The sequence below is a fragment of the Sipha flava genome, unplaced genomic scaffold, assembly GCF_003268045.1.
Source record: "Sipha flava isolate LNK unplaced genomic scaffold, YSA_version1 40_pilon_pilon, whole genome shotgun sequence".
In the NCBI taxonomy this organism is placed as follows: domain Eukaryota; kingdom Metazoa; phylum Arthropoda; class Insecta; order Hemiptera; family Aphididae; genus Sipha; species Sipha flava.
Genome location: NW_020273126.1, coordinates 817129 through 842902, shown reverse-complemented (window position 1 = coordinate 842902; position 25774 = coordinate 817129). Strand labels below are relative to the sequence as shown.

The window sequence follows — 25774 nt, the reverse complement described above, 5'->3', positions numbered from 1 at the left end:
TAGTGATGATTTTCTTAGTAGGTAAGTTTTATACTAATGGAAAAAAAAAATTGTTATAAGTTTAAATATAGTATAATATTGTTATTGTTAACAATAATACGTAAAATCAACAACGTAGCATCATTTTTAAATTTTAATAATAATTGTTAAAAAAAAAAAAAGTGTTTCCCGTTTCCAGACTATAAAATCAAAAAGTAACAAACTAAGGAAAAACGGCTTTATTGTAAGGCTATAAGATTTAAATTTTGAATGCGATTTATATTTAAAAAAAATTTAAATCTTGACGTTTAGTATAAATTAATAAACAAAGAAATAAAAAAAAATATCTACAACCAATAAACGGATGAAATATCGTCAGTACGATTGTTGTAATCTTATGCAGTTTGAATCAGTTCTGTGAATATATTAACAATATGGTACATATAATATTATTATGATTTAAATAAGTACTATATAATATATATATATATGTATTACTTCAATCAATTCATAAATATAAATAACTAAAAAGATAGTTTTCTAATTTAGGTAATATATTATATTTATATTTAATGTATTATTTTTACACAATTTCTAAACGTTATCACATTAAAAAATGTATACAATATTTAATATTTAGATTGTCTTTACATGACAAGGATCGACCAGGGATTTTAAAAACAAACAACTGATTGTCATTTTCATTTTCGAGGACGAATAGTATATAGAACTACAGAATATCGTTTTGTAGCCTATAAATATAATAAATATACATAATATATTAGTATATTATATTATATAAATGAATTTTGTGTATGTATGTATAGTTGGATACCTAAATATGAATAAGTGTACAATAATACATATATAGTCAGAATTCCTGATTATTTTTTATGAAATAAAGCTATAGTAAAAAATGCGTTGAGCAAAAATTTGAAAACGAAGATATGTGGGGAAACTACATTATATAAATGATAATCTACATTTTGTAAGTTATTAGATATATAGTTAACGACAACGAGAAAATAAGTAATATAATAAGAAAGTGATATTAATTTTCGTCATACGGATATGTAAATATCTTATTTTTTTTTTTTCGTAAAATATATATAATTTCCCTTAAAGTTATCATTAGTAATAATAATTATAATAATAATAATAGTACATACTATATTGTAATCACGTATTAGTTGGATCTAAAACGAATGAGATATTTAAAAATTAGCATAAGTATACACATAGTCATACACTCTAATGAGGTATGTAAAAAAAAAAAAAAAATAATAAATAAATAAAAACAAACCAACAATAGTCAAATCATGCTTAATAATGAACAAGAATTAAGAAACTTAAATTACGATATATTAATAATAATTGTTGACGATTTCTGTGTAACATTATATTGTTACTTTTGTATATTTTATCGAAATATTCATGTTTTACGGAAGTAGATTGGCTACAATGGGACGTCGGACCGTTTAGCAAACATACACCATCAACTGTTTAATGTCATCTGTTCACTTGTTGCCGCTAAACAATTGATACTAAAAAAGAAAAATTTTGCAAATTAATATTTTTAAGTACAATTTTTGTTTTTTTATGTACCATATATTCGACATATAATAAATGTTTGACCGATAGTCTTAGACAGGGTTTAAAGTGACAAAAATGGACAGGACTCTAATCTAATTCTCAGCATCCCATGTGGTATATATTAATTATAAATAGGTATTTACATTATGAGGTTTTAGTGAATAATTTCCTTTAAAAACTATTCATGTGCTATAAAAACTTGTAAATTACTTTCTTATAGTTTTAAATAACAGATTATAAATATTTTTTAATAAAATAAAAAAATGTATTTAAAAGTATATATTATTATATAAATTATAATTTAAATTTAATATTAGATAATTTTGTTTATAGAACACTACTTAACACCTAGTGACATAAACTAAATTGCAGAGTACATTTTTTAACAAATATTTAACAAATAGTTGAGGGTTTCTGTAACCTTTTTGGAGAGTTAAAGAAGACACTAAATAAGCATTGTGGGAGGTAGAATGATTGCGTCCCTTCAAATTTAAGCCTTGATCCTAGATCAATCTAAATAACATTTTAAAATTTTAGCTTGCCTATCATTATGAGGGTAATTTTTTTTAACCAGGTATAGTAAATTGTGCATTTTTTATATAACTTAATAGAGGTATTTGCAGGGAGAACCAAAAAAAGATGGTTGTGTTATGTTGAAAATGATATGAGAGCTGTTGGTGTGTACGTAGGGAATGTAAAAAATCGAGACGAGTGGAGGTTTAGGACAGAGGTGGCCGACCTCAAATGGTTGGGAGAAAGGCGAGGGGGAAGAAGAAGAATGATATATAAATCTAAAAATTGTGATGTGACCGCGAAAGTCTCGTTGGTAAGTATTGTCATCTAGGTGTATGGATAATGTTTTGGTCGGTGGTGCATTATATTGATTTCTGTATAGGTATAGTGATCCAGCTAATTTATGTTATCCACAAATATTCACAGAACAGAATAATAGCGGGTCACACAAAAGCACTGGGTGTACGAAACAAACCAAGAAAATAAAATGTCTTGTTCTCGTCGATATTATTTTTTTAAAAGTGATGATAAATCTTGATTTTGAAGTTAAATTAACTTATTTTATAATTTTATATCTTTAATAGAATTCCCAGCTATTCGATTATTAATTTTTTTAATTTTCTTTATACGTAATACCCAGATAATACAAAATATAATATTAAATATATATTTTAAAATTGATTTATTTATAGTAGTTTAAAAATTTTATCTACACTTATCGTTTTTTGTCAAAATAGAACACTACTATTTTTATGGAGATTTTAGTTGTATAAATTAAGGACACACATTTTTTTTTGATATTTTAGGTGTGAAAATAAATTACATATATGTATCCGAACACCTTCCTTAATCACTTCTACATTTTTAACTCTAATTCGGAGCACATTATCAATAAAGTAATTTCTTGTATATTGGAGGCGGGTTTTCTTATTTGAATTGGCAAAAATGATTGTGAATAATTTTTTTTTTCAAATTGTAAATATCTGTATAGCTGTAAATTTGTTATAACTGTTATAAATGTTGAAATCTCATGGTATAAAAAAGGGCTAATAAAAAAAAATAATAATAATAATAATAAAATGATACACACATGCTTTTTAGTTTATTAGTTACTACGAGTTTTTAAACTTATGTAAGCACTTACAGTTATTTAAAAATAGCTTCATCTTCGATTAATGTATTTTATACAACATAATAATAAAATAGGACCTTTAAAATTATATAAAATCAATGGGATTACATTCTTGCACTTTTTTATAAATCATTTTTAGATTTTCTTGATTTTTTTTTTCAACTATAACAAAAAACTGAAAAATATATTTTCAGGCATCGATCTGTTAATATTTATTTCAATAAAATAACTGATTTTGTATCTTTTTGATTTGAAAATTGAATGCATAATAGGTTTTTTTAATTTTTAGTGTTGAAAAACTGAAAGACATGGTTCAACTTCATGATTTGAAATGTATGCAAAAAGATTGATATTAAATAAAGACAAAAGCTGGATATTACTGACATTAGAGTCTATAACCGACTTAATTTTGTCAATCAGTGTCAATGAGTAATGCACATTTACTTTTTGAATTGTCTAAAGTCAATAAATCTTGATTTATCAAAACGCTGGAATATATCACAAAGAAAAACTTTTTTCTTATAAACACACTTTAAACCGAGCTTTAAATAATCTTTGAACTAACATTAATTTAAGGACTTTAGTCAAGCTTTTATAAGAGAGCAGTATGTTTAGTTTTTAGTTTAGAACACACAAATAATAGACAAGTATGGGTAGAATGAAGTATTGAATATCTTTACCCCTTTCATAATCATTCTATTGTTAAATATACTCTTTCCAGAGACACAAGGGATCATACAAAAATGATTTAATTTGTTTTATTTGATGTTTAAAAATATTTTAGCAAGAAATCTCAGTTTCACGTTAAGCAGTAAGTTTAAATTCAAATTTTATTTTTATTGGATCAATAATTTCACGGCTGAGAGAATTGACATTTTATTTTCACTAATCTCTTTTAAACATTTTGAATTGAGAGAGCCAAGTCAACTGGTTATTTTTGATATCTCCTAAATAAATAATATTATATAAATGTCAGACTGCACAAATTATAACATAATATCAATCAATAAAAAATAAAAGTAATATATTTATATATATATTTTATCAGTCCATCGGTTACAACAATCAAAAAAAGCTTTTGAAACAGTTGCGGGTCCGTTATAATATATTTACAAAAACTGTCTGTACGTGATCGTATGATAATGAGAAACACATGATCAACGCAAGTTATAATACGATACCGCGTATAGTATATGGACGTAAAAAAAGTTTTGTTGAGCGTTGGATATGTATTAATAAATTATAATATTCATACCGGGTTTTGCAACGTCGACAGCTGCTTCACTACGCCGGAACCCAACTGCTGTAGAATGCCAGTGCTGGAATTCTGCGAACACGTGCTCTGCCTTCTGGACCGGATGCTGTTCATACTGGAGCTGAGTAAGTATGGTACACTGCTGCTAGTGTTGGGCATGCTACCTCCCTTCAAAAGTTCAAAGACAGGTTCGTTTATTACGACTTAATAAGTGTATAATCGACATCACCGTTCATGAAGTGAAGGGTTCGGAAGTTATATGAGTAGCATATTGTTTTATATGTTTACAATGTATAGCAGACAAAGCTAGAAATCCGAGTTATACAAAGGTTATTTTAAAAATCGAAAATTAAACTTCCATATTTTGCATATTTAGTCAATTGTAATGAAAAATTGCATGTTTATTGATTTTCATACTTACATTATACATATTTAATAATTTGTAAAAAAAAAAATTTTTTCTTTCTGATATTGTATAAGGCTTACAAGATTTAAACCTTTAACCGGTCATCGAAAGAAGTTTTTTTCGGTATAAAAATATATCGGATAATAGTCTGTCAATCGAAATTTAAAATCTTAAGGAAGTATTGGTGGTTCAATGTAATAATTTAAAAGGCATAATAAAACATGTATTTTTTTCGTTTTTGAAAAAATACCGAAAAAATATTTATTAATTACATTTTCAGTTTAATAAGATGTCAAAATGCCAACTGGTTATTTTTCAATTAAAAATAATTTTTGTATATATGAATAATTTATTAACAAAATTACATCAGATGTATTTTTTTTGGAATTCTATATAAATTTGCATATTTGGTTTTTTTTAGATCTTACAACTTCTGAGCCCTACTCATCACACATAAACATCTATTGTACTGTATATACTGTAGGTATATGATATTATATAATGTATAATGCGTATTGAACATTACATTCAAGTGATTCTTACTCTTCGATTGAGAATATTATACTGGTCTTGATAATAAAGGCTGTATAACACATGATGGGCAGAGAGAAATTTACCACGTATTTAGTGAATTATAATTATTATGTTTTCTTCGAAAATATTCTATGCTTTGGTTTCTTCAATTTAATTCATAAAAATTTGTGTTTTTTAGTGTTTAATAATTAATAATATACAATATTTTTTAATGGAGCATTCGAGTTGGGTCCCGAGTACTAGGGGCTAATCGAAGGTAGTGTACTAGTTGGATTTCGGATTTCGGATTTTTATAGGTACTACACTAGTTAGGTCCTGAATAGTTTTAGGTATCTCACTAGTTCCTGAATATTTTTCGTTAAGCACTGCATTATACTAACATTTTCCTTCACATTTTAACAGACTTAGGACTGTTTATAATCTATTTAGACCACAGGTATGGTTAAACATGTTTTTAATCATTTTTTTTTGTTTTTTAGTTTCTTTTCCATTAAAATATAAATTATTAAAATTGAGTCGGTAAAAATACTAAAAATGTTAAAATCATTATGTAGTATAAATAAAAATTAATGGAAAAGAAAGTAAAAAACAAAAAAAAAACTATAAAACCATTTTTAACCATATCTGTGGTCTAAATAGATCATAGACAGTCCTAAGTATGTTGAAATGTGAAGGAAAATGTTATTACAATATAGAACTAATCAAAAAATATTCAGGAACTAGTGTAGTACTTATAAAAATCCGGGACCTAACTAGTGTAGTACCTAAAATAATTCGGGACTCAACTAGTGTAGTCATTTTAAATTCGGGACCCAATTCGGATGCAGCTGTTTTTGATATAGTTATGATGAGATTTTATTAGGTAAAATGTTTATAACAATTTCAATAGACGCATTGTTTATTCACATCGTACATACCACATATACATAATACAGAGACAAATATATTGAGATTTATAGGACATAAGGGGTACGTGGTTAATTTGTTAACGTTGTTTATTTCTGGTGAAATGTTGTTTACTTTTTAAAAAAAAACTGCATAGACGTTTATTGTTAGATAAAAAAACAATTCACCGATACAAGAATAAAAATAATTAAACTAAATAAATACTTTAATTGTTTTTATACATAAAAATTAATAAACTAATTAAATACTCTATTAATTTTTATGACGTTATGTTTTTTTTTTTTTTTTTATTGAATAAATATTTTAATTATTTTAATTTTATATTTTTAATTCAATTTATGGTAAAACGAAAGAATATTACATAGCGGTAACTGTAATATAAAATACGGTAGGAAGATAATTATAATTATTATTGATGGTTGTTCGAAGGTATAAAAATTGCAAAAAAATAATTGTAATTAATTAACAAGAGCAAATAATTTTAAAACGAATATGACAGGAAATTTAGAATTATATAAAATGTATTTAATATTTGAATCCTATTAAAACTTTATAGTTTATTTTATTATCTAATCAAAGTTATAATAATTATAAAACATCTTAATTTTACTTGGTCTTTACTTATTTGTTAATACTATCTACAACAAAAAGCTCCCATCTGATAGTTAATTAAATTTTTATAAAATTATATCTAAAGGAAAGGAAAATAATGTACAAGTTTTTAAGTTACGGTAACATACACGTTACGAAATTTCTTTAAGATTAAAAATGTTGATATAATTTGTGAATGAATTTTCGGTAATTCGTAAAATGAAACAGTGTGTTATTATTTTTAAAAGGCTTAGTACAAATATATAAATTTTGTTTGTTTATGTCAGAGGTTCTCAATCTTTTTTGACTCACGGCACCCTATAGCCTATGCCCTATACTCTATAGCAGTGGTGGCCAAACTACGGCCCGCGGGCCAAATCCGGCCCGCCATCATTTAATATCTGGCCCGCGAAAGTCTTCTATATTACAGCACTTATTTGTATAACTGTAATATTTTGCATTTACGTAAAAAAAATTTAGAATGCATTTTTTTATGGCCCGTGATAAAAAAAAAGTTGTTTTTTATGGCCCGAGGAAAATAAAGTTTGGCCACCATTACTCTATAGTTTATACTGAATGCGCAATACTAATATATCGTATACTTAAATTTATATTTTGTAACTTCGGTTGGTTTTATTTAGCATTAATAAACAATAAAGATAAGATAAAATCACAAGTATTTCACTATGTGTTAATAATTAATTAATTGAATTATATTGTATATACCTCATTAATTATACACAATAGGTTTTATACTATAGACATAGAGTATAGTCTGTTTTATTACTCACAGTGCTATATTTTTCATGAAGGCGTTTAAAAATAAATATATATTTCAAATATTTTTGCGGCATCCTAAATTTTATCTCGCGGTACCCTAGGGTGCCACGGCACACTGGTTGGGAACCTTTGATTTATGTAATTGAAATCACTGCCCGTTGAAATCGTTATATTTTTCAGACAAATTTATTTGTGAAGTTAATAATTAATATTTAACATATTAGACAAATTAGTTATGGAGGAGGGAAGAGGAACGATTCTATAATATTGTCAGTGATTTTTAGTTATTATTAATATATAATATATGATAAGCTTGGCAATTTAGTTAACTACATCAAGTAAATACTTTATAAAATACTCTTCATTATTAAGTTCTCTGCTTTATAGTCGAAATTAATTTGAAGTACAATAATAAACAATTAATATAATATTACCTATGTCATCTATAAATTTTTTATTTCACGTTGCACTAACCAAATGGGCATAGGATTGCTATAAATGATTTACAAGTGATTTTTTAAATTTATTGAAATATATTTATTAGTATTAATGTATTAATATATTGGGTTAATATTATGCGCTTATAGTAGTTTTAGATGTTCCCTATCCTACATTATATTTTTTTTAGAAGGTCGTTAAAATAATCAAAAAAATTGATAAACTACAATAATTATTCTACAATCAAATATTTATATTTTTTGCTTATATTTTTAAAACATTTTTAATACCTTATCTATATTATCTATATAAAACTTAATTTAGTTTGTATATTATTTATAATCATATGTATTGTTAGCTATGTACCATATTACATTTTTCAATTAAGTTGATGATTACGGACAGAATATGCAAAGTACACTGCCTAATTCAAAACATTATATAATATTTACTGGTAATTTCGTTTGGTTAATGATTTAATAATGATTTTTTGATTGTATATTAAAAAGCCTAACAAAATTGAAAACATTGCCTACATAAAAGTAAGGGTTATTAATAATAACATTGTATATTATTGTATTTTTTAAAAGAAATGCAACTTAAAATGTTTATGAAAATAAAATTAATGGTACACAGAAATTGCATGAAGTATATTTAAATATTAAGCGTGTTTGCATATCGTAATAGTTTTCCATAAAATTAGTTTTACTGTCAAAAAGAAAAGAAATTACAATATTAATTATATTTAACCTAATCGATGAACGAATTATTCAATAAATAAAAGATGATTTGAATGAATATGACTCAAAAAATATTCCATTACGACTAAATCGAAGTCATACTTACTAAAGGAAAATATACCATTTACGCATTTTTAAAGCAGATAAATTTATTCAATGAAGCATTTAATAATTATCTTAATGGAAAATCAACTTAATAATACTCACAATCATGCTCCGTGCAAGCTGCATTCCGCGTAAGTTGCAATAAAACAATAAAACAAAACATAATAAAAAATAACTCAAAATGTTAATTGATTATAACTTAAAAAGCATCATTAATAATAATATTATGATTATTAGTTGTCTGTTATAAACTATAATAATCTAATACTGTATAAGCACGGCATTTCGTACCGGCAATAATTATATATTGTTATGTATTTTTATAAACGTTGTTATGTTAAGTCAGCGCGAACTATATTTTGGTGATAAGAAATTAAAATATTAGCGAAAACAGTTTGACAAAATATTATAAAAGATAATTTTTATACTTATTTACAAATTAGTGTATCAGAAATGAAAATAGATAAACAATTGGTATGAATACGTGAAAGTCTGAGTAAAGAGTGTTTAAAAATTATTTTAAGGTATACTGTGTTCGGAGGTGAATTTTAATATTTAAAATTTATTTAACTTAAATTTAAATTAAGTTAAATAAAACACAATATCAGTGTTTATGTAGGAAGTATTGAATACATAATTTACCAGAGATAAAGTAATATAATAAAGGGTTAGAAAACCACTACAATATTATATAAAAAATAATCAAATGAACAGCGCATTTGTTTGTTAAATTATTCGCTGAAATAAATTGAAAATTTATATTTTTATTTTAACGAAAATAAGCATATTATATTTTTAACGAAGTTTTAAGTTCGATTTTTTATTTTATACGTGAAAATGCCGAGTTAATTTTTTCAATCATTATGAATTATAGAGATGTTTAATTACTGTTATTTCAAGTTATCATGAACTAGACATTTTTCAGTGATTCGTCGTTGGTAAATATATATATATATATATTTTAAAATAACTAATTCAGTGAATAATTAAAGTATAAATAAATAAATAAATAAATCTTAGCCTGGATTATTATTGTCCAATATTATAATTATAATGTACGATCGGTTCCGAATTAAAAATTCATCATACTGTTATTTATATACATATTAATTTACTAGTTTACTAATTTGTATTTTATTTTTATCATATTATTAATAATTAAAAAGTGATTCTGGACGTAAGGAAATATTTTGGAAAACCACGTATATATATATGTGTGTGTAAAAGTAAAACTATTTTTGAAATAAATACAAACAGTAATTTACTTATTTAAATTTAAATACAATTTCCTAGTACAATTAATTAAAAGTTTTTTAATGACAATAAAATTAGTCTTTTGAATTAGTATAACAAAAATCTCTTAAAATGTTCATTCTTAATGACTTCTTTTAGTACAAAATAATATCAAATTTTAAAAAGAAAATGATTTTTAGATTTTGAATGAAGCGTAAAATATATTAGTTTTACAATGATGTGCCTTTATTATTTTTTTATTTTTTGTTTCTGTTAACATGATTTCGATCAGAAGGACTGGTCCGATCATCAAATGGTTTGGTTTCTGAAATAAAAATGTTGTCAAGTTTGTACTTTCTGAAGGTTATTTTTTAATTTAATGTTTTCCTAATAATTGGACCCAAAAAAACTATGAATAAATAAAACTAACAAAATATACGTGATGTGATATTTAAAATATTTTCTACAAATAAATATTTTTTAACTTAGTCTAAAAAATTCGAAAAATTGAAAAAATGTATATTTTGAAATTCCGTAATCGCTCCTATTTTTGTGAGCGTTTGAGTTTAAAATTTTAAAAATATTCAATAAAATTATAAAAACCCATAACATTTTTGAAGTTTCAATTTTAATACTTCTAACTTGAAAATTGTACACAAGATTTTTCATAAATTATCATTTGTAATTCGTATTATTGTAGTCGATAAAAAAATAGTTATATTTTGCCCCTGATTGTTAGTTTAAATATTATAAGTATTTTAACGTTGTTATAAAACTTAACACTAATGCACGGTAAAAGCATCATAAGAATTAAGTGAAATAGTATAATATAATATAATAATAAAAATAATTAGTATGTATTGTTTGCATTTATTTTGATAGTTTAGTTTGTGATTCTTGATTTGTAATTTATTCTGTACAGATATAACAATGAAGCTCATAATTTATAATCATGTAGAATGACATATGACAGGATTTTAAAATAAAATAACGCTGATAAAATTTATTTATTTTTGTTGCACTATTACTATTACAAAAATATGTTTATAAATTACAAACTTAAAATTTATTGACCACATTACATTGATTCAAATAATTATTTTTTTCCCTAAAAAAAGTTTTTCAAAAAATTATTTTGCCACAAATGGCCTCCTTTGTATTTCATTTGGTGCTGATTAAAAATTAATTATTTTGCATGCACATAAAAAATGTATGGGAAAATTAAGTATTCTGAGTATATAGATGAGTTTTATTTGTATATAATACGAATTAAATATATTCCGAGTTATTAAGATTAATTTTACTGAAAAATGTAACACTGTATAATTTGATATATAATATTAAATGTATTATAATTATTAATTAACAGTCATAAGTATAATTGTAAAAACTAAAGTATAGTTCTGGTAATTAATTTTAAAATTTGAGAAACTAATATAATATATATATAATTAACAGTTGGAAATAAGCATATTTATTTATCGAACACTTATTTCGAACAAAAGTATAACTGACTTTCTAATTGAAGTAATAATAATGAAAAATAAAATAGTTATAACACTCATAAAATAAATAACTAGTTTTATAATGTCAAATAAATGTGCTATAAAAATATATTATTTTTTATAAAATTGTAAATACAACACTATGTTTGTGGTTTATTTCTTAAACGGTAGAACGGGGAAATAAGGTAATATTTATATTACATTTTAATGAATATGAAATCTGTTGTTTAAAGATTGATTTATGTTAATCCTTACGTTTTTATGTTATTTAATTACGACAAAAACAACCTGTAACGCTGCAAGTCATGTATCAGTTTTTTGATTGTCTTGATTAAATTGCTAATATACATACTTGTATATAATGCATGTACTTGTAGGTAAATATATTTATAAATATGTAGTTTTAACAATTCAGTCTAGTTTGTATGATTTATAAGCTCGTATTTTTACTGTCGATTCATATCATGGATAAATTAATAAATATAACACTTAATGATTAAGGTTTTAATTTTGAAAAGCTTCCTTTTTTCTTTAGTTAATTAGATATTAATTTAGGTTTTCTTAAATTTTTAGTTTTATTACATTTTTATAGAAAAATAATATAAATAATAAATTCATGAAAGTATGTAGAAAGAGTTAAGGTGATGTTAATTTTTGTTCATACGACCAAAAATATCTATAATAGTTTAATAACGTATACTATAGTTAAACTTTTTATAGTTTTCAATAAAAATACATTATTTTGTTTTGCGAGTAAATTTAAGTTGTAAACTTAATTTCAATATTTGTGTCAGATATAAATTATAGATTCAGCTTTAATTATTATTAAAATATTCCATATTCATCAATAATTATTGCATTTTTATTTTTATCAGATGTATTATTAGATAAATACAGCAAATGTTGAATGAATATATTTTGGTAATTTAGTATTTGGATACTTTTATTGTTACGAAGATTATAATTAATACATATTGTATATTTAAATAACAATGCTTGTTGTACAATATATAAGTATTGAAATATGTAGGTACAACAATCAGTGTGAAAATCACTTATGTATAATATAAAAACAATAAAAAATATTGTCATATATGTGCGCAGACTTGTCTCAGAGGAGTCTACAATACTTTTGGGTCCTATCTTAACAAAACGTGTCGGTATATTTTATAAATTATACTATATAGGTACACAATTGAATAAACATATCTTAAATTGGTTATTTAATATCGTGGTAATTAGTCCTCCAATGAATATGTTTTTCTCGAATCTCGTATATTTTTCTCAGACAGCTTCGATTATTTATAATATGTATTTTTGTAGTTAATCGTACCTGTTATGTCATCATAATACATTTTTGCATGAAGATTTAGAATATTCAGTTTTATTTTTTCTATTACGAAACGTCATTTATTTTTTACTAAATATTTTAGGATAAATATAATTTCATTTGAACAACAACATTTCAAATATGGTCCTATATTTTCGAATATATTTTTAAAATACGATTTCTCATTTATAATTTAAATTTTTTTATTATTTTCTTACGAAAACATTGAATGTCATATAATTTTTTTTTGATGTACTTTGAATTTTATTGGAAATTACGATTTTTTACTTTGTACATATAACTGGCCACAAAAAGCAGTATATATAATAAAATAAATATAATTTACTTCGAAATAAAAAATATAAAACAAAAAACACTCTTGTAAAAGAGGTACAGTGTATATATACGTTCTTATTAACGATAAATTCTAACTAACGTCAAAAGCGAAAAAACAACAGAAAAATATTCAAAGATAAAATAAACGATTCATTATAGTTTGAAAGTGAATGGTGTGGCATATCAAAAATGTGTTTGGATCAAATCATTATTATGCATATATGCATATATGCATATGCAATAAAAAAAAATATTATAATACTAGCATATTATCTCTATCAATAAGCGAAAAATGGCAGATGATGTATATGATGATAAAAAGGTAATTTAATTGACGATGGTCAATTTGTCAAAATTGTCGACTAAAAATGCTGCTAAATTGAGATCAATCTAAATTACCTAACAAGTATAATTTTTGATTTAATGAGATAATGCATAAAATGATTGAAAAAGGACTCAAGTAGTACACGAATAATATTAGCTGAAGCACAATAAATTATCATAAATTCAATTTTACTATGAATCGATATAAAAAGAATAAAATAAAAAATAATTAATCATACCGAATTTTCTATGGAATAGAGTACATTTTTATTGCTTACTATTATTCAATTTTTTTAAGCGGTACCGATTATGTTGTGAAAAACATGAATTAAGAAATTAAAATTCAGACTAAACGAACATGAGTACTCGTTTTCGTTTTATACTTATTGAATATATTAATATTTATATCATCTGCCATTTATCTCATTATTTATAATATATCTTAAGATATATTATCATTCTTATATTCTTAAAAAAAAAAAAAATAGTTAAAATAAACTCAAATAATAATTGAAAAAAAAAGTAACATGTAATATCATTATTGTAATAATAATAATAACAAATAATAAAAATAATAGTTAAAATTAAAATAATAATATTATTTATGTAATCATGCTGAGCGAACGCATATTCGCCATAACATAGGCCTGGCGTTAAAAATAAAGTACAAGGACAGCGGACACCGTTTTATGCAACATTCAGCTTTCTCATTCGCTAGGTACTCATGACTTACATACGTCGATGATGGCACCGACAGTGTGAACCCGTCATGGCCGTTAATCGGTCTGAAGAACTGATAGCCCTGCGCAAAAAATCAATTTAAAAGCTCCGGACACACATCGCACCCAAAGCGTCATTGTAAAACAAAACACATATAGTAGAACACGTGGAAGTATTGTCATAGTATACCGTAAAAGCGTTGTCAGTAATATGAGTATGTTATAGTATTCAGTAGTTTATGTTGTTCATCAACGCACACGATGTGGAGACGAAAATACTTTTGGGGAAGAGAGGGTAATCAAAGTGACTCGCAGCGTTATCGGTTTATATTGTGTAATATTAAACATTTGTTCTAATATGATAATAATAATAATATAGAGTATCCCGGGAAAATATGTATTAGAATGTTGATAGCGGAGGGATGCAAGGAAGCTATTTTCTATCCTCCATTTGAAAAAAAAAACCTCGTCATGTTTTTGGGACACTCTGTATAAGTTCACAGAAATATCACATACATATTATTATTTTCTTTCTCGACTTTAGAGACTCGACGTTGTAGCAAAGTGACGAGACGAATAGCGAATCGCACAAAAATCGGAATAAAATAAATATAATGATAAAAAACACAATGTAATATATATATATATATATATATATATGACTATCACATATTATATGGCAATAGTACTGTACAACATAAAAAAAAAGAAAAAAAGCGTTGCGCGTGCGCGTGTGTGTGTGTATGTGTATGCGCGCATGTGTGTGTGTGTGTACGTGTGTTTATGCGTAGTTATCGTGTGAATTACCGATGGCGGCGACAGGTTGATGGTGGATCCACGCCTTTCGACGTTCGAATGTCTCCGGATGGGTAGGCCCGTGCCGACGGGTGTGCTGCCTGGCGAAGAAGCGCACGAAGGTGCGACGCGAATTTTCGGCGTGTTCAACATGTTGTCGGATAGCCGGCGATTTGGGAACGAACTGACCACACGCAAAAAATTGCTATCCGAACCGGAAGGTGAACCGCCGAACCACCAGCTACCTGTTTGATGCAATATGACCCATACATTATTATTATTATTTTAATTATGTATTATTTTTTATATTTCAACGAAAATCTATAGTATAGGTGTATTGGATTCGGTCGGTTTAGTTAATGTACTCGTATGTTTCAAACGTTTATTCGATACCGTTTATCCCAGAAAACACATGTAACTTCTATCTTGAGAGTGCCTTATTGGTCGAATAAAAAATTATTCGTATATTTTTTTATCCGAATAATTTTAGATCATAATATTATTCATATTACAATAATATAAAATTATTATTTAAAAAAATATATCTAATTCTTCACTTTCTTCTATTGATCTATATTTGTTTTATGTATAATATTTTTACATTTTTCCGAATAAAATAAGATTAATATCATGTAATTTAAAGTGCAATGCCAACTATTATTTATAAATTATAATATGAGCCTGTTTTAAATTAACCTTTATGTGACTGAGACAAAAAACATCTTTTTATGACGGTCTAGGTACCTATAATATTATTAGCTGTTTTTACGATAAATTATTTCGCTGTCGTGAATTTATCGGTATTATATTTTACAATATATTGTTTGAATTATAAATAAACATTTTATGATATACCATTTTTATCAAACACTTTATAATAATAGTTTTTCTATGATCGTCATTTTAGTATATCGAAATTGACGTGCACACATAACAACTGTTAATTTAATTTTTATTCAAACTCGTGTCTACAACAAAAGTATTCGTGTTTTTTTATACTTTATTAGTGAACTATACGAAATAATATGTACTGATTGTCAGGCTAATAATCAACGTCGTTCGGCAAGACTACGGAGATCTAGGTAAGTTTTAATAATATTTAGAAACATTCTCAAACATGTAACGAACAAATATACATTTTAGAAAATTTAAAATATTATCTAATTGTTTTATATTATTTTACACCTAATTCAGTTTTATTATTTTGTTAGAAATGTTAAAAAATTCCTATAATTAGTTCGACAGAAATACATTGGGTAATACAAAATAAATACATAATATATATTGATATGAATAATTATAATTCTAAAATATCATAATATGCACATTATACTATTACTACTTATATGCTATAATGCACAGTAAATGTTTTATATTTTTCTAAGATTACCTACTGATTAAATAAGAGAAGTATTGTCGGAATCTCATTCTGAAGCTGAAATTTATCATGCATCTGATGAAGACAATTATCCCGAACTAGTAGCTATTGAAAATGAAAAATCAGATACAGATATAGAGCATGTTATCAATCACGATGAAGAATTTGATTCAGATGAGAGCAACGAAGATGAATCTATAGATATTATGTCTAGAACTGGTAAAGATGATACACAGTACATGCATCATTTCCTCAAGCTCAAACAAGTTCTCCTACTATTTTGCGCCAAAAACCTGGACCATCAAGTTCCACTGCATTATTTACAGCAAAATAGATATTCAAATTTATTATGATAAAATAAAAATGTGATATAATCTTGAGAGAAACCAAAAGAAAAGGACGACAAGTTACATAAGATTACAACAAAAAACTAACGGACAAATTTCCATTAATTAATTGACCATCAACAAAAAAATTAAACCATTTACTGAAGAAAAATTTGATGCATTCTTAGAAATCCTTCTTGTATCTGGTGTAAATCGATCTAATAAAGAACGCATATCAGAAATGTGGAAATTCGACTCGTTACCTCTTATTTGTGCTTCTATGCCTCGAGATCGATTTAAAATATTGCTAAGGTCCATTCGTTTTGATAATGTTTACACGTGTAATATACGTATAACTACTGACAAAGTTGCGCCAATTCGTGATATTTGGACAATGCTCAATCATAACTTACAAAAAAACTATAAACCTTACAGAAAATATTACAGTAGATGAATAACTATTTCCTTATAGAGGACATACAAAATGTACACAGTACATTCCATCGAAACCTGCAAAATACGGAATAAAAATTTTCTGGGCTTGCGATGCAGCAAACGTATACCTTCTGCAAGATAAAATATACACGGGTAAACCGCAAGATGGTGAACGTCAAGTGAATATAGGTGAAATAATAATTCTGGACTTAGTTGCTACGTATAAAGGTTCTGGACAAAATGTGACAACAGACAACTTTTTTACAAGTATGCATCTGGCTACCACATTAAATTCTTGGAATATGACTTTGGTAGGCACTGTCAGAAAAAATAAAATATTTTTATTTCCCAACATGCAACCGTCGAAAGAGAGAGTCATAAATTCTATAAACTTTGCATTTAGAAAATATGCTACTCTTTGCTCATATGTTTCAAAAAAAAAACAAATCAGCTATCCATTTATCTACAATGCATATGACAGATGACGTAGAACAAACTGCTACCGTCAAGCCAGAAATTATAAAATATTATAATCAAACAAAAGGTGGTGTAGATATAATGGATAAAATGTTATCAGAGTATAAAGTGAAGCGTAGAACTAACGATGGCCACTAGCTTTTTTTTTAACATGATTGATATTGCTGCTTTATCTGCATATATTATATACACAGAACACAATCAAAGACTTCACTCAACTGACCGGCGCCGAACATTTTTGAGAGTTTGCAAATCAGTTATGTATGCTTGTAATAGAAATTCGTACTTCCACACCAAAAGTAGTAGGAAATAATTTTGCCCGTAGTTCAATGGAAATGGTTCTTGGGTGGCCAATACATCAAGTTATTGCTATTACTAATGATTTTCTACCTCGTCATGCTTCTTTAGTCATGTATTCAAATAGTTGGAAGCTGCCAGGTATGCCGAGAATTGAATCATAAACAATGGAAAACTCGAAAAGCTTGTTCTACTTGCTCAAAGCCAGTCTGCAATGAACACTCAATAAACAAAGTAGTTTGCGAAAAATGTAATCAATAAGCAAAATTAATGTAATAGTATCTAATAATTATGTAAATATTTTTATTCTGTTTGTAAGTAAAGTAAAAAGTTAAAATTAAATAAAATAAAAATGATAATCAAATAAAATAAAACTTTTTATTTATTTAAATTAAATCTTTATTTGTATAAAATACATAGATGTACTCGGGTACCTATTCACGTCCTTAAAATGTATAAAAAGTAAGAATTTTTTTGAAGTTCAATCATTAAACATTTTTCAATTAAAAAATATAATTTTGTAAAATATATATACTATTGAAAGATGTCACGGAATTACAAAACTTGCATACTAAAAATTGAAGAGAAAAATTAATTTAAAAACTAAAAAGTTACCTGGGTACCTTTCCAGTCACATAAAGGTTATAAGAACCCTATGTTTACTTAAAAAAAATTAATAAAAGTTATTCGAATAACTATGTTTGAAAGTTATTCAAATAATTGTGAAAAAATCACCCGAATAATAATTTATTCCAATAAAATGTTATCTAAATAACCATCTAAATAACATTTCATTTGAATAACGCCATACACCATTGCTCAAGACGTTCCTATTATAAAAATGAATGTACACAACGTTCCAACTGTTGAATTTTTGTTGCGATTATGTTTTTGATCATATGAAGTTGGTGAGCATTACTTTATTAATTAACTTATTTTTTTTGCTTCAAACTGAATTCAACATTGAACTTTAGCCATCGCGGTTCCATCAATACTTAACAGTCATCGGATAAATATTTTTAATAGAATTAGAGCTGGAAATAAATGTTGATCAAAATAATACGTGTATTAAATTTCCAGTTTTAAAATAATAACCAATTAATGTTGATCAACAGATTGAAGGCAAAAAAACGTTACTTTAATGAAACGTGGAAATGGACTCGTTTTGTTCTTTAATAAATTATAGAACACGAACAAAAAGTTTTTAAGCTGGAAGAATACAAACATAAACAAATTAGTTTTTAAAAGGAATTTTTCATAGTATCTAATATAATTATAGCTTAAATGTATCACACTATAATGTTTTTAGAAACCATAGTTAAAAGTTTAAACTAAATAATTAAATTGTAATTATTAATACTACTGTATTTAACTTTAAAAATAAATAATTATAATAAAAAAAAAAAATCAACCGATTACAAAATTGTAATAACATATAATTAAAAAGTTATTATTTGATATATCATTTGAATGTCATAATGGATTATCTACATGAATAAATGACTGTTTTATTTGGATAATAATTTGTTTAAATTTTTTTTCTTAACTTTGGGAAAATGTATTGACGATAAATTATGATAATAATAATAATTAATAAATAACTAATTTTTATTAATATACCACTAACCTGCTGAATTTTTTCTAACCATATCTTCAGCACTCGACGTCTTGCGCTGTTCAATTTTTAAATTTGGTATATTAAAATTTTGTGCATGCATATTGTCTGAACTGTACAAATGTCTTAATGGCCTGTGTCTATCCGGACTCTGCATTGATATTGTATCCAATTTCAATTTATTTCTTTGATTTCTAAAAATTAAAATATTAACTTTTTAGTTATAACTTTTATTTATATTTATTAAGTCTGGTACATACATTTTAATATTTTCCTATCGTGTAAAAACAAATATCTATAAATGTTAATTGTTATTGATTATTTTAACGTTACATATTTTTTAATATTTACGGGGATTTTTACTTGAAAAGGAACTTTTATTTTTTATTTCATCTGAATATATAAAAGTATTTGAAAAAAATGTATTGTTTAATTACTTCAGTTGTAGGTTTATTAATAATAATATTAATCGTCATATTTTTATTTTCGAAAATGATTTTGGTAGAAAAAGTAAATTAATTAAAATACAATTTTTTTGGTATTTTGACTATTATAAAAACCTCCAAGTGTACATATAAAATTAAGAAAAATAAGACCTTAATCACTAATTTAAAAACCTTTTAACTATATTATAAATATATATAGTTTTTCATGAGTTTTTAGGGCATCAAAGTCTGAGCCATATTTTATATACACAAGTTAATCATCGCGAATATGAAATATTAAAAATGTTTAGTTTCAATGAAGATGTACATATAATTATTAAACTTATTGGATAACTTAATTAGCTTCATTAATAAATTAACTTAATTATTTAACTTATTGGATTCTGAATACATATTTTTTTTATGTTTTAATTTGTTTTATACATTAGAAAAATTTAATTTAAGAATTTCGAGTACGATATTGTATTTTTAAATTGTTAAGTATATTATTACAGAATATTTAATATCATTAATTAATTACCTGTCAATCTGTTCCAGCATGTCTTGTAGGACTTCGATGAGGGTTTGAAATTGTTCTAAATTCAAACCAGGATTCATTGTGTGTGGAATCAATGTTGGCATTATTTTCGTCGCAATCATGTTTACTGATAAACCATACTTTTTGTCGCGTAAAATCATACTGTATATCACTGAAATATTTAAACAGTCTATTGTATTTAATTTAAAATCAATAAATAAAAAAATATTATGTCGATTGATAACATTTTTCCATTTAAATGTGTTATAAATTAAAAATGAAGTTTCTACTAAAGTGTTATACCTTATTTTTATATCCATATCTTAGACGATATAAAACATTACGTTATTGATTCATGTTTCATAATAAAGTTCATAATCGTTTTTATGCGATTATTAATAAGTTTTCTTTATTTATTTATTCAAGTATTATATGGTCGTACGATTCTTATATTGATATTATTTTACATCTTACCCTAATACTTACTAGAGATTATTTGAATCGTGGAAACTCACTGTCTTAGAACTACTAACCTACTAATTTTCAAATTTTTAATACAAACGTATTCATACTTGTAATGTTCGGTTACTATTTATATTCTGATCTAAAGCTCATATTAACATTTTTTTAGCCTTTGTGATGTACCATTTAACAATAACTGTTGTTGTTCGATCATTTACGGTGAATTTATTTATTTATTATGTATTACAAAAATATGGATTACCCTTTTAATATTTAAGCAATAGTACAATAATAATAAATATTATAGTAGGAAATTCTAAATACATTATATATATGTACATAATATATAATATATGATTGTATATATGTTACGGCTAGTGTCCTAAGGTTGGCTAATATTAAGATTAGCCGGCTAATCTTAAGTTTAGACAATGCTTTTGGCTAATATCAAAATTTTGGACTTCAGCCAACAAAAACAAATGGATAATTTTAACACTAGCCAATAAAACCAACATTATCCAACCGTTATCGGCTAATGACTAAATAACATTAGCCATAGATAAATTAAAAATTTAAAACTATTTACAATAATAATACAATATTTTTAAATTGTAATTTTTAATGAATATTGATATGTTGGGTAGTTGTATAGAGATAAGCCATGCACGTGGTAAGTAAAATATTTTCAATAATATAAATATTGTACACAGTTGTGTGCATTTTAATATTATTTTAAATTGATATTGCTTGCAAATTGATATGCATGCGGTTGCATACAATATTGTGTGCTCAATAGAGACAGTCCGTAATAACAGGGGGTGGACACAATACGGCGGCAACGAAATCAGCGGCCATTTTAATTGAGGTAATTTTGTTAAGAATATTACTAACGTTTCATGATGGAATAAAATGTTACTAACTTCCTACTGTACCTCAAATAAAATGGCTGACTGATTTCATTATTGTCCTATGCTGCCCATGTAATTTTTTATCAGTGTCCATTATGTTTTATTCTGTGGTAATAATCTACCATAATTACCGACTCAAATTTGTAAGTAGTTAAGATACCAGCTTGTAGTACTTTGTAGGTATGTCTTGTTTTCAAGCCTGGGAGTTAATAAGTTAAAAGTTAAGTTAAATTAACTTATTAACTTAACTTATTTCCTTACAAATTAACTTGAAATTAACGTATTATTTTTTCGTTTATCTCAATTAAGTTAATTTTGATTTTCAAGACCATAAAAATATTTTTGTAAAATACCGCATTCGATAATAAGTTCATGGAATTTAAAAAAATATAAAAATAAAAATTTCGAAGAATTTTTAGATTAGACCATAGTATACATCAAGGTATTAACTATTGATAGGGGTCTGACCGTTCTCGGGAAAAGTATTCAACCGTCTTCAGACTATTGAGTAAAAATAGTCATGCCATCCATGAATTACATTATTATTGTCATGAAAAGTAACCGTAAATCTATATAATAAAAATAGGTACATATTATCATTGACTAAATGATTCTTAATAATAATTCTACTCTATTATTATTAAAATTATTCCTTAATCTATGATATTATTAAATATTATTGAATAACAGAAGAAATTAAAGAATTTTTTTATGATTTAAACCGTTTAATTATTTGTATGGATAATGTTACTTAGACATTAGCCTTATGCATCTGGATAATGTTAAATATTGGTGGATAAAGTCCAAAATTTAGATATTATCCAAACGCAGTGACTAATCTTGAGTTTAGCCATACTCCTAACATTAGCCGTAACACATATACACATTATAATAACAAAAGTACTAACATTTAAACATTAAAATAAACCATTATCAAATGAGGGGTCCCCACATTAGCAAGTCACTTAATACGCCCGTTTAATAGGCTCGTTTTGTAAATTATTTATGTTAGCGCTGGGAGTATAGAAGTTTTTTTTGAAAACAAGATGTATGCAAAGTGACTTAAAAATTTATTTAGGACAGCAAAAATGGTGAATCAATTTGCTTAGTTATTAAATCGTAAATAATTTTTAAGTTTTATATTCTTCTTCGATCAGCAAGAGTAAACAGAGTCAAGTCTATTTACAAATAATGAAAGTAAAATCCGTGATAAATGTCAACTTTGGGGTATCTCAGACGATGCTGGAAAAATTATTTTACACACTTTTGCCTATTGATTAAAAAAGAGTGTAGAGGTTCACCAAAAGCAGACACTTCTAGGACTTTCAATAAAACTTCATGGTTGATAGTATTAAATGTTTTGGCTAAATCATTATAAACAACATAAACTTGAGATCGTTTTTCAAGAGATTCAAACACCAAAGTTACAGATTAACTAAATCGAAATCAGTGTTGTTCTTTAATAACAATATTATTCATTAACGGTTTAATAATGTTTAAGACCAAATATTTAGATTGGACAAATGAAATTATAAAAATAAATATTTGTATTTGTAATATTTTGTAAATATTTGTAAGACTCACATTATAAATATTATACACGTATTTTATGTAAAATTCAAACTTATTCTTATATATATATATATATATATATATGTGTGTGTGTGTGTGTGTGTATATGCAAACTATTCACAATATACTATTAAAATGTATCAATTTTTTTTATTAGTTGGATAGTAAAAAAGGCTATGTTAGTGTATATTTTATTTTGCTAAATCAACTAAAATACTCGAGTATAATAACGGTTTTATAATGGAATCGATATGGGGAAACAAAAGTAAAGAATCATACCAAATACTAAGGACTATGTTAAGCTTTACAAAAATAAGTGCATATTGTTGTAACAATTCTTAGTTGGAAGGGAAAAAATATTTAAATATGTTATAATCTCATTGGATTTCTACGCCAATTTTAAAAAAAAACAAATGAGATAAGTTTTTTAAAAGTTTTTTTTTACCAAACAGTACAATTTAATTATTGAACTTTTGTTTTTATTATTGATTTTACATAAATCAATAAGGTTTTTTTTTTTTTTTTAAAACTTCTAGTGTTCGTGAAAATTTAGATACGAATATGATAGCATTATTTTATTTGAGATTTAACTTTATTATAAACAAATTTATAAAAATATTTAAGTATCTAATTAAAATAATTAAATGCATATCATCATGTAAATATTAAAAATTTAATTATAGAAATCAGATTAATATTTAAAACAATTTTAATTATTTAAATTTATTTTGGCATATCCAGCTGAGGGTATATTATCTGAGATAAAAAATATAAATTAATAATTGTAAAGCTCAAAAAATTTGTGTTTTAACAATGATGGTGGTTAATAAACTAAATATACTCGTATATTTGGTATTATCAAACACATTAGCCATACAAAACATAAGGCAGTTATATTTTTATATGTCTATAACATTTTTATGTTGTAAGATGGTATTGGTTATTGTTATATATTTTAAAAGTTATAATATTCTAAAACGGAAATAATCTGACGTTCGATGGAGAAGTAATCAATTATCACTAGTCCATCAACAAAATTAATGGATTAATAATTGCTCTTGAGGTTTGATATTATTGGCATTATTTCGGTCACATAAGTTTAACTATAGTTAGGGAGCTAACAATAGGATTTTGAATGTCCAAGCTTTGAGATACTTGTAAATTCTGGAAACAGGATTGTGAATTTAAAGTTAAATTTAGTATAACTTTTGACATGATTTCGTACTACGGGTTGACTAAATGATGTTGGCTTACTCGTCTGTGAGGAGACGTTAATTAACTCACAAATTTTGTTGATGTACTCGTAAGTTCTTGTTAATTGTTTGCATAAACTCTTTATCGTTAGCGATGATTAGGTGGGCTATGGATCTGATTATGGACATAGGCCCAATCAATCATTACTATGCAGCATAATTTGTTTCCCCTAAACTATATGTAAAACGTATATTACGTTTGAAAGTAAACAAATCCAAAGTATAATATTATAGTAGTATATCTCCTTAACGATATGTGATGTAAATAATTAAGTTTAATGACCACTATGCTATCTGATTTTAACCATTCGAAATCATTTCAAACAACTTATACCTATCATTATTTTAAGTTGTTGGGAAAAAGGCAAAGGAAAAGAAGAAGAAGAAGGTATTGCACCCCCATATTTTTCGTAACTCAACTGTCAAAACTAATTGTAAATACAAAGTTTATATAAAAAATTAAAAAATAGTGTTTTGAATTAAAATATTATTTTTTTTTATACGTCAAGAGTTTTTTTAAACAAAAATAAATGTTTACAAACATAGTGATTATAAATAACTGTTTTACCTGCTATCCTTGCTATAACTTCGGGATCAGTCTGATTTACTATCCAAAGTAACGGTAATACATCCTCAATGATTTGTTGTTTTTCAAGCCTGTGTAGTATGATTTCCAAACACGCCAATATGTTTAATATTATTTTCAAATCGTTGGGGTTAGTTTCGTACACCATTTTGAGTTTGGGCAGCACCATTCTTCTTATAGCCGTATCATCCATGTATTGAGAGACATTGGTTACAGCTAATACAGCCGTACTCTAGTTAAGAAAAAAATTAATTTACTTCAAGTACAAATAAGTTTATTTAAAAGTCA

General features: G+C 25.4%; 1 protein-coding gene across 7 annotated transcripts in view; it reads right to left on the bottom strand.

The window, feature by feature from the left end:
• Positions 1-1150: 1150 nt before the first annotated feature.
• Positions 1151-25774, bottom strand: part of LOC112688846 (SCY1-like protein 2) — a 181427-nt gene continuing 156803 nt past the window's right edge. For 4 of the 7 annotated variants that reach the window (XM_025562237.1, XM_025562235.1, XM_025562236.1 and 1 more), the window contains 7 exons: positions 25469-25718; positions 20709-20877; positions 19755-19936; positions 15227-15459; positions 14434-14502; positions 4473-4640; positions 1151-1523 (listed from right to left, as the gene is read on the bottom strand). In XM_025562237.1, the coding sequence (XP_025418022.1) occupies positions 1497-1523; positions 4473-4640; positions 14434-14502; positions 15227-15459; positions 19755-19936; positions 20709-20877; positions 25469-25718 (1098 nt within the window). In that variant the 3' untranslated portion in view covers positions 1151-1496. Of the gene's footprint in view, positions 1524-4472; positions 4641-9074; positions 9093-14433; positions 14503-15226; positions 15460-19754; positions 19937-20708; positions 20878-25468; positions 25719-25774 lie in introns of all 7 variants that reach the window. The other 3 variants (XM_025562234.1, XM_025562239.1, XM_025562240.1) reach the window with 3 other exon arrangements.